At 44.7% G+C, this 14,141-nt stretch overlaps 1 protein-coding gene across 1 annotated transcript; it reads right to left on the bottom strand.

Annotated features, from left to right (window-relative positions):
• Window positions 1–11,586: 11,586 nt before the first annotated feature.
• Window positions 11,587–13,797, bottom strand: TP53RK (TP53 regulating kinase). The gene is made up of 2 exons (XM_077460605.1): window positions 13,424–13,797; window positions 11,587–12,129 (listed from the first exon to the last, which is right to left on the bottom strand). Exons 1-2 carry the CDS (start codon window positions 13,656–13,658, stop codon window positions 11,660–11,662), a joined length of 705 nt encoding a protein of 234 aa, XP_077316731.1. The 5' UTR covers window positions 13,659–13,797; the 3' UTR covers window positions 11,587–11,659.
• Window positions 13,798–14,141: the final 344 nt, after the last annotated feature.

Below are 14,141 nucleotides of genomic sequence, written 5' to 3'. Positions count from 1 at the left end.
CTTAAAATTAGAATATATAATAAATACAGTGTGATATAGAAGTGATACATAAACCTAAAACACAAATATATGTACACACACAGTGGGTATAGAAAAGAATCACCCCACTTTTAAAATCACATTTTGTTACTGAAGGGGGTGATCCTTTTTCCAACTCTGTAAATCTGTTTTTGATTTTTTTTTTTTTTATGACATGTCGGCGTTATATCTTGGCGGAACTATCACGGTCGCAGCAGTCGCACTTGAGACTGGGCCCCACTCGTAGAGCTTACATGTAATACAGGTAATTACAGGTAATAGATGCAGGGAATGATTTAAAGGGGGGGGTGGCTCGGGGACAGTTGTTAGGTGGGTGTGGGATAGGCTTCCCTGAGTTTTCAGGGATCTCCTAAAATGTGGACAGGTTAGGTTCTGATCGGATTTACTGGGGCAGGGAGTTCCAGAGGATTGGAGAGGCTCTGAAGAAGTCCTGAAGGGGAGCATGGGAGGAGGTAACAAGAGAGTTATAGAGAGCAGGAGGTCCTGAGAGCAGCGGAGGGGACGATTTGGGCGATATTTGCAGATGAGGTTGGTGATGTAGATGAGGGCGATGTTGTGGTTGGCCTTTTATGCTGAGGTTAGCATTTAGAATTTTACACGGTGGGGTAGGGGAAGCCAGTGAAGGGATTGGCAAAGAGGGGCGGCAGTCACGGATCGGTTAGTGAGGTGTATTAGTCTAGCAGCAGCATTCATAATAGACTGAAGGGGGGACAGCCTGTGTAAGGGTCGTTCTGTAAGGAGGGAGTTGCAGTAGTCAAGGTGGGAAATAATCAAAGAGTGAATAAGTTGCTTTGTGGTGTCGTTAGTCAGGGTCAAATTCTGGAGATGTTGCAGAGGTGAAGGCGAGAGATTTAGCCAGTGATTGGATGTGGGGGCTGAAGGAGAGGTCAGAGTCAAGGATTACACCCAGCACCCTGGCATGTGTGGAGGGACCAATGGTTGGGCTGTTCATCTTAATGGTAAAGTCATGGGGGGGGGGGGGGACCGGGAAGAAGGAAATATAAACAAGCTTAGTTTTAGAAAGATTGTGTTTGAGAAAGTGGTGTGGACATCTATACCGATATGTCATTCAGTAAGTTTGAGATCCGTGAGGAGATTGAGGGCTGAGTTGAGGAGTGGAGAGATAGCTCTGGGTATCATTGGCGTTGAGGTGGTATTGGAAGCCATGGGAGGTTATCAACTGGCCCAGGGAAGAGGTATAGAGCGAGAATAGGAGGGGTCCAAGGATGGAGCCTTGGGGTACCAACAGAAAGAGGAAGAGGAGCGGAGGAGATGGAGTTGTAAGTGAAGGAGGAGAAAGCGTTAACATGGCTAAAACTTTTAAATAGGTGAAAGAATATCTTTATTTTAGGGTCTTGTTTGTCACGACCACAGGATAGATAAAGTCTGGTAAGAACTGGTTTTGAAATTATGTCTTCAAAGTCAGAACGTCAGCATTAAATAGTTTAAATTATGTTTTTAGATAATATCAACCATCAGCTAAAATACTAGTTTAGACTATGTCTGAGATGCTATATGTTTATATAGGAATTATGTGTCATGTGATGATCTCTGTCCTGCCTCCCTCCTTTTCTTTGTGCAATATTCTTTGTTCATAATTTGTATAAAGGTACGATTCTTACCATTAAAAACAAGCATTCTTTCAAATCAATATCTTGTCTTGTGCATTGAATGCTTCCGAAGCTCCAAAAGAATTCCACTGTTTGTCCAGGTCTAAGCAGATTTAACCCTCACACTGGTGGCAACATGTGGAATGCAATGATCATCTGAGGTACGTGAATTGTGTCTGCTTTGTTGACACTGTTCTTCTTGCCTTGGCTCTGACAATACCGCATCCTTGTATAGTGCAAAATTGCAAACTGCCGTGCTTTTAGCAAGCACATTAAAGCAAAAGTCTTTGGGAGACAGCTAGTTCAAAATTGAAGAGAGGTTAATTGTAAACTGCTGTGGTTTTGGCAAGCACATTAAAGTTATAGTCTTTGGGAGACTGATTTTAAAATAGTAAAATAGAGGCTTAAGGAAAAGAGCCAGCCGGACAATCAGTGGAATTCTACCAACCTTTTTGCTTTTTCTTTCTATTGCTGTATAAGAATATTGTTTAGAGCTTATATTATTGTTGTACATTGCAAGAGGGTTTGATCAAAGATTATATGGCTCGGAGCAGTGGGAAACAAAGTCTTACTTTGGAAGTTTACAGTCAGGAAGTCTAAGCTGAGGTGTCCTCCCACACACCAATAGACAAAACGGACATCGAATAAAAGAAGGATCTGTCGTGGGCCACAGAGGATTCTACCGTTACACCTGTGTGACCAGGGTGGAATGTCTATCTCTTTAATTCTAACGCTCTTTACTGTCCTGACCCCTCTTCCTTTACTCTCTTCCCCCTTTCTTCCCTTCCTTATACATGGGGCAACAACACCTGATTAACCACTTGCAGACCGGACCATTTTGCAGGTCAAAGACCAGACCACTTTTTGCGATTCGGCACTGCGTCGCTTTAACTGACAATTGCGCGGTCGTGCGACGTGGCTCCCAAACAAAATTGACGTCCTTTTTTTCCCACAAATAGAGCTTTCTTTTGGTGGTATTTGATCACCTCTGCGGTTTTTATTTTTTTGCGCTATAAACAAAAATAGAGCGACAATTTCGAAAAAAACGCATTATTTTTTACTTTTTGTTATAATAAATATCCCCCAAAAATATATAAAAAAACATTTTTTTCCCTCAGTTTAGGCCGATACGTATTCTTCTACATATTTTTGGTAAAAAAAATCGCAATAAGCGATTATTGATTGGTTTGCGCAAAAGTTATAGCGTTTACAAAATAGGGGATAGTTTTATAGCATTTTTATTAATAATTTTTTATTATTTTTTTTTTTACTAGTAATGGCGGCGATCAGCGATTTTTATTGTGACTGCGACATTGCGGGGGACCCATCGGACATTTTTGACACATTTTTGGGACCATTGTCATTTATACAGTAATCACTGCTAAATAAATGCAGTGATTCCTGTGTAAATGACACTGGCAGTGAAAGGGTTAACCAGTGGGTGGCAGTGTAGGGGTTAAGTGTTCCTAGGGGTGTGTTACTAACTGTCGGGGGGTTGGGCTTTCATTTAGTGAACACTGATCTCTGCTCCAATCACATGGAGCAGAGATCAGCGTCACTAGTTGCTAGGCAGAATGGAGAAATGTTGTTTACACGGCATTTCCTCCATTCGGCCGCTCCGTGAGACGATTGCGGGGATGCCCGCGGCGATCGAGTCCGCGGGTCCCGCGACCGGACTCACGGGGGTCCCGACCAGCGCGGGAGCGCACCGCCGGCGGCGCGCTCCCGATGGCAGGGCGGCATTGAATATTGGACGTACCTGTACGCCAATATGCCTGCCCGTGCCATTTTGTTGACGTACATCGTCGTGCGCTGGTTGGGAAGTGGTTAATTAATTCAAGACCTCCAGTTTCATTAGACCGGGATGGTGGCACATACAGTGCTCCCCCCAAAAGGGGACGTGGACAGAATAGTAACAGCCCTAGCCTAACTGTAATGAGTGGGCATCACTCGTTGAGAGGATAGTGGTGCGCACATATTCACTTTACCTTGTAATAGACACTGTGGGCTTACAGGCTCTTACATCATACTACACAAACCGAACCCCAACAACTCCTATTAACATAGAGATGGTTCTACCCCATTGTAGCAGAGTTGGATTTTTCTGTTTATCTGTCTATGTATCACGGTGAAACAAATATGTTGGATTATTATGTACTCCTGTTTTTTTTTTTCTACCATGTCTTTTTCTTATCTCAATAAAATAAGATTGAATTAAAAGAAGGATCTGGCAACTCCGTAACATCAAGCGTATTTATTTTCAAGCCTTCACAGGGAGTACAGTCAGCAGCAGACTAGTTTCTGCGATAAGCCTTGTTCACAGCACTTCTGCTGTGAACAAGGCTTATCGCTGAAACTAGTCTGCTGCTGACTGTACTCACTGTGAAGGCTTGAAAATAAATACGCTTGATGTTATGGAGTTGACATTGCAAGAGGGTCTTGTAAGGTAAGATGACCCTTTGGTAATACGTTTGTATACGTTGTTTGTAACCAAATTAAGAATGGGTAAGCCCCTGTACACACGGGTCGGACATTCTGCCAACCAAATCCGTCGGATTTTGTCCGTCGGATCTTGGCTGTCGGATCTTGTCCGAAACTGTTGCATACACACGGTCGGACAAAGTTGTCGAAAAATCCGATCTTTCAGAACGTGATGACGTAATTTCGTTACGATGGGACTAGTAGCCAATAGCTTTGATGTAGGAATTTGATCTGAGCATGCGTGGCACTTGGTCCGATCAAAATTCTCTACACATGATCGGAGTATGTCCGATTGAACCACTTGGTCGGAAAATATTTCCAACTTGTTGGAAAATTGGGTCCGACGGAATCAGTCCGATGCAGACCACACACAGTCGGATTATCCGACAACACGGTCCAATAGGACACATTCCGACGGATTCTCCGACCGTGTGTACAAGGGCTAAGGGAGAAAGTCAAGAATACACCTCCCACCTAATCTCGGAGAGACATGTAAAGACTATGTGGTCAGAGTATGTGGAACGGATTATTTTTTGATAAATCCTTTCATAGACAATCTAGCCGCATGTACTGAAAGTATGTACAGTAGCTCACCCTTCCCAAACACAGGCGCAAATGACCAATTCCATAGGGATAGGGAACTCCGTTTGGGGGATAAGAAAGCTTTCCCATGGTAAACAGGGGACCCCGAGTGGGACATAAAGTACATGAAGGCAACAGGGGCCCCCCACCACTCAAATAGGCCAAGAGGAAGCTAACTCTTCTGCAGATTTGATCCTTGATAGTGAGTGACTTTGTCACTGGAACTGTACTCATCATTCATTCAGGATAATACCTTCATGCCCGGCAAATCTTTTGGGAAGATATTTAATAGGAGTCTTTAATTTTCTTGACTGGAAGAGGGGGGAGTAGCCATAGCATTACCACTATTCTTTCAAACTGAAGTCCCTCTCCCATTTCCACAGGACCACCCCCTCTGGACTAAAGACAGTCTTGATGTAGGATACATTTCATGTACTCCTTACAAAGCCAGACTAAAACGAGTAGTGTCCCCAGTTTACCACAAGAAGTACCATCTCTCCAAAGAGAAGGAGGAAGGCATCAGATCCATTATTGAGCAATTCCCGAAACAAGGAATTTTAAGACCCATCATATCGCCTTATAACACCCCCATAAACCCAGTCAAAGAGTGATGGATCATACAGGTTTGTGCATGATCTCTGAGCGATAAATAAGCTTGTGATTCCAATTTCCCCTATTGTACCTGATGTTTTTCAGTTATTGATTTAAGTAATGTTTTTTTCTCCGTCCCTGTTGACAAAGAGACACAACTACTACTAGCTTTTTTCCTATAGAGGGCGCCAGATAACCTGGAATTGGTTGCCATGGCTATATAGACTCACCTGCAGTCTACTCAATAGCTCTCCAGGCCACCTTACAATCTTGGGCACCTAGCCATGGTTCCATCCCTCTTCAATGACCTACTGTTGTGCAGTCCCTCCCAGGAAGCCTGTCAGAAAGACTCAGTTTTACTGTTAAGCCTTGTACACACGGTCGGAGAATCCATCGGAATGTGCCCTATCGGACCGTGTTGTCGGATAATCCGACTACGTGTGGTATGCATCGGACTGATTCCGTCGGACCCAATTTTCCAACTTGTTGGAAATATTTCCCGACCAACTGGTTCAATCGGACATACTCCGATCATGTGTAGAGAATTTTGATCGGACAAAGTGCCACGCATGCTCAGATCAAAATTCCTACATCAAAGCTATTGGCTACTAGCCTGAATGTAGTCCCATCGTAACTAAATAATCACGTTCTGAAAGATTGGATTTTTTGACAACTTAGTCCGACCGTGTGTATGCAACAGTTTCGGACAAGATCCGACGGACAAAATCCGACGGATTTGGTTGTCGAAATCTCCGACCGTGTGTACAGGGACTTAGAACATTTAGCATAGACAGGTCACAAAGTGTCTAATGAAAAGTTGCAATGGTGTCAAGAAAATATTGAGTGTCTTGATTTTACTCTGTCCCATGGTGAAAGGAGAATCAGTCAAAAGAGAGCTGCGGCTCCCGTGGGTCTGCCCCGCCCACATACCAAGAAGAAAATGTTAACCTTTTTAGGTACGATTGGTTACTGTCGCCAATCGATATCTGATTGCTCCTACTATGATAACTTGCTGAGACAAGCTGTTCTTCCTGACATTGTGAAATGGAATGATGAAATGGTTAATTCTTTTGTATAGCTAAAAACTGCTATGGTAATGGCTCCTGGTTTGGGATTACATGACTATAAGGTGTTTCATTTGTTTGCAAGGGACAACTGTATAACCATGGCTGGGGTCCTTGCACAAGAGCATGGAGAAAAGCTGAGACCCGTAGCGTTTTTTTTCTAGAGTAGTCCCAGTTCCGTAACAAGGCATGCCGCCGTGTCTTAGGGCTTTGGCCTCTTGTGCCATGGCTGTAGAATTGGCTACATCATTTACATTAGGTCACCCTACGGAAGCACACAGACAGTACTGATGACATTTCATAGGGAAATGCACTGGTCAATGCCACTGCTAAACAAGCGGCTTTGACTGCCCAAACTTTATCCAAATGCCCTCCCCTTACACCCCCAACTTTGCCCTAGGAACAGGTTTTGCAGGACCTATAGGCTATGGCTTCACCAGAAGATCTGGCCTATTGGCATTCACAGGGTCTGACAATGAGTCCTGAGACAAGACTCATTGGCAAAGAGGGGAAACCAGGCATACCAAAAGCAAGTGCACCTTTATTCATCTCACAGTACCATGGCATAGAACAAAGGATGGAAAGCTACAGTTGAAATGTTAACACAAGACTTTTGCAAATAGAGCGGAAATTCCACATTCCATATGACCCACAGAGTTCAGGTATAGTGAAAAGAATGAACCAAACGATTAAAGATAAAATTAGGAAGGCTACGGGTGACACATTTTCCAAATGGAAAACTGTGCTGCCTGCGGTTTTAGCAGAAATAAGAATGACCCCTTCCAAGATCAATCATTTGTACCCTTTTGAGATCCTGATGGGTCAACCTTTTCCCATGCCCTGGATTAAGAAACCCTTATGCCGCGTACACATGATCGGACTATCCAGCGGACATATCCGCCCTTGTGTGGGCTGACTTAGAAAGAAATCTTGACTCAAAATTGTGTCCGCCGGACTTTTGAAATGAACGGACTTGCCCAGTAAAGTCATTTTGAACGTGACTCCAAGTAGATGGGACTAGCGAAGGAAGTCAATGTCGCCACCTCCATCGGTGAGATTGACACCTCGTGAGCCCCGTCGCCTGGTATGGATTTAAAGGGGGAACCCCTACGCCCAAAAAAACAGCGTGGGGGTCCCCCCAAACTCCATACCAGACGCTTATCCGAGCACGCAGGTCGGCCGGTCAGAAAAGGGGGTGGGAAAGAGCGAGTGTGCCCCCCCCGAGCAGTACCAAGCCGCGTGCCCTCAACATGGGGGGGATGCTTTGAGGAAGGGGGCCCTGCGACCCCCCCCACAGCACCCTGTCCCCATGTTAATGAAGACAAGGGCTTCTTCCCGACAACCCTGGCCTTGGTTGTCGGGGTCTGCGACGGGCGGAGGGCTTATCAGAATCCGGGAGCCCTCTTTAATAAGGGGGCACCCAGATCCCGCCCCCCAACCCTATGTGAATAAGTATGGGGTACATGGTACCCCTACCCATTTACCTGAGGGAAAAAGTGTTAATAAAAAACACACAACACAAGTTTTTAGAGTAGTTTATTAGACAGCTCCGGGGGTAGTTTTCTGTCTTCGGGGGTCTTCTCGTCGGGCTCCTCCGCTATCTTCTGCTCTTTTGCCGCTCTTTTGCTAGCGGAGGAGCCCGACTTTCATTTCAAAAGTCCAGCAGACCTCCGGCAAATATCCGGCGGATTGTTTGCCGGATAGTCTGATCGTGTGTACGCGTATTAGTAATAGAGCAGGGAGATCTGAGTTTGATACAGGTGATAGAAACTTGATTATGTAGTTGAATGGCATCTACGCCATTACCCTCACAGGAACCAAACACACAAGTTCCAACCCAGAGATGTGGTCGTAATTTGCCAGCTGAACCGGACCAAGAAGCAAAATTACCCTTTTGGCCCACCCACTTGCGTAGTCGCAGTGACCAGAGCTGCTGTCCTCATGGAACAATCAGGAGCCTGGATCCACGATGAGAGGATAAAGAGAGTACCACAAAGGACCCGGAAGCAAGACACAGATAGAGGTCAAGCAGGTGATGAAAACCACTGAAGAGCAAGTGAAACAGGTGATAAAAGACTCAGAAAAAGATAACCTCACTTCGCTCACAACAGACTTTTGGGAAAGCCTTGAGCCTACTCTTTATGCTGACACTGTTGGTGTTTCTGCCCACATGGATCATCACCAACTGTATTGATCATCCTAAGGACTTGGGCACCCTAAAGACCATATGCAGCCCCCTTTCTAATGGAACAGTAACTAGACAAAGGAGGGAATCCAACCTGGAGGGCCCAAAGGACTCATACCCCCCTACTGATAAAATGTTGTTACTTCAGTATAAGTATTCTTATGCTCAGAAGTCAGGTTATTACAAATGTTGGGTATGTAGTAAATTGCATCCAAGCACACTCCAAATTCCTCTTAGCTCCCCCTGTAAATATAACCCAGAACTTAATACAAATTTAAATACAGTCCTGAATCAGGGAGCTGATATCAACAACCTTGTGAGTTTCGTTTTGAACCAGTTGACCATGGCCGCCATTTCTGAAAGTTTTCAGGATACTATAAGCCAATAATCATTTTCCCTAGGGGATAGTGTATATGTATGTTGCGGCAAGGAATGCTATCCATGGATACCGGTTGTTACTCGTGAGTGGTGTTATTTGGCCTCATTGATTCCAGTTATGGGAATCATAGCGGTCTTCAGCTCTTCTGTATGTGTTAGGTCTCATGTCTCTCATCTTGCTCTTGGCAATGCCCCATAGAATCTCTATGGGGTTCAGGTCAGGCGAGTTTGCTGGCCAATCAAGCACACCAATCCCACGGTCATTGAACTAGGTTTTGCTGCTTTTGGCAGTGTGGGCAGGTGCAAGGTCCTGCTGGAAAATGAAGTCAGCACCCCCACAGAGGACGTCTGTGGAAGGAAGCATGAAGTGCTCCGCAATCTCCTGGTAGACGGCTGCGTTGACCCTGGACTTAATGAAGTACAGTGGACCAACACCAGCAGACAACAAGGCTCCCCAAATCATCATTGACTGTGGAAACTTCACACTGGACTTCAAGCATCGTGCAGTGCGTGCCTCTCCATGCATCCTCCATACTCTGGTCCTTGGTTTCCAAGTGATACATAAACTTAATATATGATATATGTGACAAATTTAGAATAGTTATATGTAATATACAAGTGCTACATAAACTTAGTGTGCATACATACTAGGGTTGTCCCGATACAAATACTAGTATCGGTACTGATACCGAGCATTTGCCCAAGTACTTGTATTCGAGCAAATGCTCTCGATGCTTCACCGGATACCTGGACAGTTAGCAGTGATCGGTGCATGGGGGAGTTACAAGCTTCCCCCCCCATGGCTTTGAGCTGCTTTAGTGAAATATATACAGTGGTGACCGCTGCTAGTAACTCTCCCACATACGATCACCACTGACTGTCACCCTCCGTTCTGCTGCTGCCCCCCTCCAATTTTCCTCCTTTTCCCCCCTCCGTTCTGCTGCTGCCCCCCTCCAGTTTTCCTCCGTGTCCCCCTCCATTCTGCTGTCCCTCTCCACGTCCTCCTCCTTGCCTTTCTGTATGAACAGAGTCAGCGATCACTGACTGTCCATTCACATAACTGAAACATTGTAACCACCCCCTGTGATTACGATGTTTCAGTTTATGAATGGAGAGGAGCTGTTGTCTTATCTCCATTCATTTTCAGTGCAGCTGAGGCTGCAGAGAAAGGGACTGGGAAATCTCTATCCTCTGTCTCTTTCTCTGCTTCAAGGGGGAGATATCAGGGGTCTATTTAAAAACCCCTGATATCTCACCAAAGCCCCCCAAACAGGGCTGATAAAAAAAAAAAAAAAAAAAAACACACACAAAGTATTGCAATAAAAAAATAAAAAATTTGTAAAAAAAAAAAAAAAAAAAAAAACGGACACCGTCAACCTCCTCCCCCCTTAAAAAAAAAAAAAAAAAGTATCAGTACTTGAACTCTGACTTAAAAAAGCGGTATCGGGACAACCCTAATACATACACAGAGTATGATGGATGTATTATTTATTCATGTATCACTCGTATATTATGTATGCATTCTAAACACACACACAAAAAAATATTTATATATATATATATATATATATATATATATATATATATTTTTTTTTTTTTTTTTTATTAGGCAAGTGATACATAAACTTCGAATTTATATTTACTGACTTTTTAAATCTTGAGATTTTGGTGTTGGATGATTGACGGATTCCTTTGGCATCGCTGGGGGAAACATTAGCAGATCTGTACAGCAGCCAACAAGAAGGGGCTAATCTCTCCCTGCCGGAACTTGTACATGATAGAGACTGCCGGGAGGCACATCGGAAACACCCCGAGATAACAGAACAGGAACAATGGAAACCTCAGAAGATGTAAGAATCCATATCTGCAGTTTTGTAGAATGTTCCCTTCACTTTTCCTTATCAATATATTATAAGTGCGCAGAATTGCCTTTTTATCAAAAGAAAAAAACACAACAACATATTGGGGTGAATCACTGAACATTATTTATTTATAAGGCTGGCCTCACACCTATGGATCACTGCAACATATGCTAATGCAGCGTATGCCACCTTGTGCAATGATGGTGCCCCACCACACCGATAGGGCAAGGGGGTATTTTTTTTGTATCACTTTTATTTGTATTACAAGGAATGTAAACATCCCTTGTAATAGGAATGGTGTGTGACAGGTCCTCTTTATAGAGAGATGTGGGGTCTATAAGACATCCCTCCTCCACGCTGGAAAGCATCAGGTCAAAAAAAAAAAAAAAAAAAAGGAATTACCGCTCTGATGCTTTCAGGCCGAGATGGCTGCTGTGTTGACATCTGCAGCCCTTGGCGTGGCGTCATAACGTTGCGGCCCGGGCCTCCGACGGTCATGGCATGGGAGAGCCTGGAGAAGCACCTGGAAGGCGGCGGGAGGGATGTCCTCTTCCGTCGCCTGTAAGAACGATTAAGTGGCTGAGTAGCCGCTATGATTGTTCTTACGGTGCACAGAATTCCTGGCTGAAAAAGTGGATATCTGAATGATGCCTGCAGCTGCCCCCATCATATCCCCACTGAAAGTCAAAGGTATCATATGACGTCCTCGGGCACGAAGTGGTTAAAGACGTGTGAATATTTTTCCTGCCGGTGAAAGGGTTAATTTCACCATAAAGAAACAGAAAGCAACAATGTAATTGTACATAAAACTTTATTATACGATAAAGCTCATAGAAAAAAAAAAATAAAAAAATACAAAAAAAAAATTCATCCAACCATGGAGCGCTTTCTGCCCCTCAGTCTGACCTCATCCAGTTTTTTAATGACGGTGCCGGATTTTTTCGACGAGGCGGAGTAACTCTTTAGCAGAGCGCTGAAGACGTCCTCTGTGTTGGGATGAGTACTCAGGAAGGCCTTCTCCAGAACGTACAGGTCCACCCCCTTGTCCTCCGGGAGGGCCGAGATGAAGCTCAGGCCAAAGTCAATGAGCACCAGGTCCAGGTCCTGGTGGGGGGGCCGCAGAAGCATGTTGGAGGTGGTCAGGTCCCCATGGACGATGTCCTCGTCGTGCATCCGGGCCAGAACCTGACCGATCTTCTCTACCAGGTCATAGAGATTGCCGCCGTTCTCCTGGACCTTCATGATATAATCCCGCACCATCAGCGAGCCTTCCACGTCCTCCATGTAGATGCAGCTCGAGACGTGGTCCACAAAATAGATGGCCGGAGTGGGGATACCTGAGAGCAGGGAGGAGTAGAAGAAATCATGGCAGCATCTCCAAATACAACAGACAGACAGACAAATAGGAACAAGTTCATCCGAGCTTCTACCTCCTGTGCAATGCCTGGAGGAGGAGCCTCAAGAACACTCAGCCTGGGAAGTCTCTGCAAACCTCCATGTAATCCATGCAAAAAAAAAAAAAAGGGGGGGGGGGGGGGAAGAAAGGCCGGTGTCATGGAAGTCGGCTACTACATCATTTTATTATAGCATGTGACCAACAGTAAAAAAAATAAAAATAAAAAAAAACCCCATCATGTTTCGACCGCCGCCCTGTTGGGCCGAAACGTGTTGGATTTTTTTGGAGTGTTGTTCACATGCTATAATAAAACAAAAATTTTTAGCCGACTTCCATGGCACCGGCCTTTCTCCTTTTTTTTTGCAGAAAAACATAAATAGGCAGACAGATATGATACAAACAGCTATAAGGATGGAGGGAAGAAGGAAGAAGGAAGGAGGAACGAAGGAAGGAGGAAGGAGGAAGGAAGAAGGAAGAAGGAAGGAGGAAGGAGGAAGGAGGAAGGAGACTGGCCAGGAGAGTATTTATTAAGAATTTGTTTATATTTACTTTATATATTTAAAATAATATTTTAATAAAATAAAATATTGTTTTTTTATTTAATTGATTTTAATTATTTTTTTTAATTCACTAGTTACCTTCATTTATTTAAAAATACTTTTTATTGAATATTATAATTATTTGCATTTATTTAAATTATTTAGGTTTATGTTATTTTTAAGTAACTATTTACCAGATTTTTTATAATAATAAATTATTTTTTCATGTTTATTTTAAACAATTATTTTTATTATAATTAAATGTTTTGAAACAATATATTTTTTGGTATTTATTTGTATTTACTTTTATTATATATTATTTTTAATGATCATTTTTTATTACGAACTTCTTAGGCTTTTTGCGCCCTCTGGCGGCTCACCTGCCTGGCTGCACCCTTCGAAGATCTCTCCAATACTCACATAGGATTGACTGGGGCGCAACGCCCTCTGGCGGCTCACCTGCCTTCCTGCACCCTCCAATACACACAATGACCGCACATAGGATTGAATGGGGGCGCAGCGCCCTCTGGCGGCTCACCTGCCTCCCTGCACCCTCCAATACACACAATGACCACACATAGGATTGAATGGGGGCGCAGCGCCCTCTGGCGGCTTACCTGCCTCCCCGCACCCTCCAATACACACAATGACCACACATAGGATTGAATGGGGGCGCAGCGCCCTCTGGCGGCTCACCTGCCTTCCTGCACCTGAGTATGGCGCGCCCCTCCTGTGCCGTCCTCCGGTGTGTGAGCTTCTCGTCCAGCGCGGGGTGTCTGTAGGTTTTGGGGAACCTCTCCTTCACCACCGCCGCCTTCCCCAGGAAATTCCCCCGGTACACCCGGGCCTCGGCGCCCTGCTTCATCAGCTGCAGCCCCTCCAGATACTCCCGGCTCCTTCGCCGGCTCTCACACTCCGCCTGAGCGGCCATGGCTCCAGCTCTGACAAGCGCTCCGCAAACAGCGTAACTGGGGGCTTCTCAGCGAGCACGGCGCGTCACCTTCCAACGTAACTTTCATGAAGAATAGCGACCGGCGCAGCTCGGCGTTTAACTAGCGCACCATGAAAGGCGTTCCGGCCGGAAACCGAAGCAGCGAAATAACGTTCCGGGAGCGGATTAATGTGCGGCGCTCCTGTATACAGCAGCGCTATAAGAGTCCTCACGTTCATATTAAACCCCCCCACAACAAAACAACAAATATACATAAATAATCATATAGAGAGAAGTGGTATATATAAATAATCATATAGAGAGAAATGGTCCTTAGTAACCAATGGCAACCAGTGTTTATCAGTAATGACAACAAATTAAAGCGTATCTAAAGCCAGTTTTGGGTGGAGCAGCGAGGGGTTCGAACCCCGGCAGGTTTTTACTGCCGTCAGTGTACCCGCTGGGCGAGTTATCCCCCTTTCT

The sequence above is a fragment of the Lithobates pipiens genome, unplaced genomic scaffold (genome assembly GCF_037356315.1).
Source record: "Lithobates pipiens isolate NorthernLeopardFrog02 unplaced genomic scaffold, aLitPip1_a1.2 Scaffold_28, whole genome shotgun sequence".
Classification (NCBI taxonomy): Eukaryota; Metazoa; Chordata; class Amphibia; order Anura; family Ranidae; genus Lithobates; species Lithobates pipiens.
This window is presented reverse-complemented; position numbering and strand designations above follow the sequence as displayed.

Excerpts from the sequence above, each read along its gene's own strand:
- TP53RK (XM_077460605.1), bottom strand. The coding sequence starts at position 13,658 with ATGGCCGCTCAGGCGGAGTGTGAGAGCCGGCGAAGGAGCCGGGAGTAT. Across the intron at positions 12,130-13,423 it reads ACTCAGGTGCAGGAAGGCAG|GTATCCCCACTCCGGCCATC; the intron begins GTGAGCCGCCAG and ends CCCTGCTCTCAG.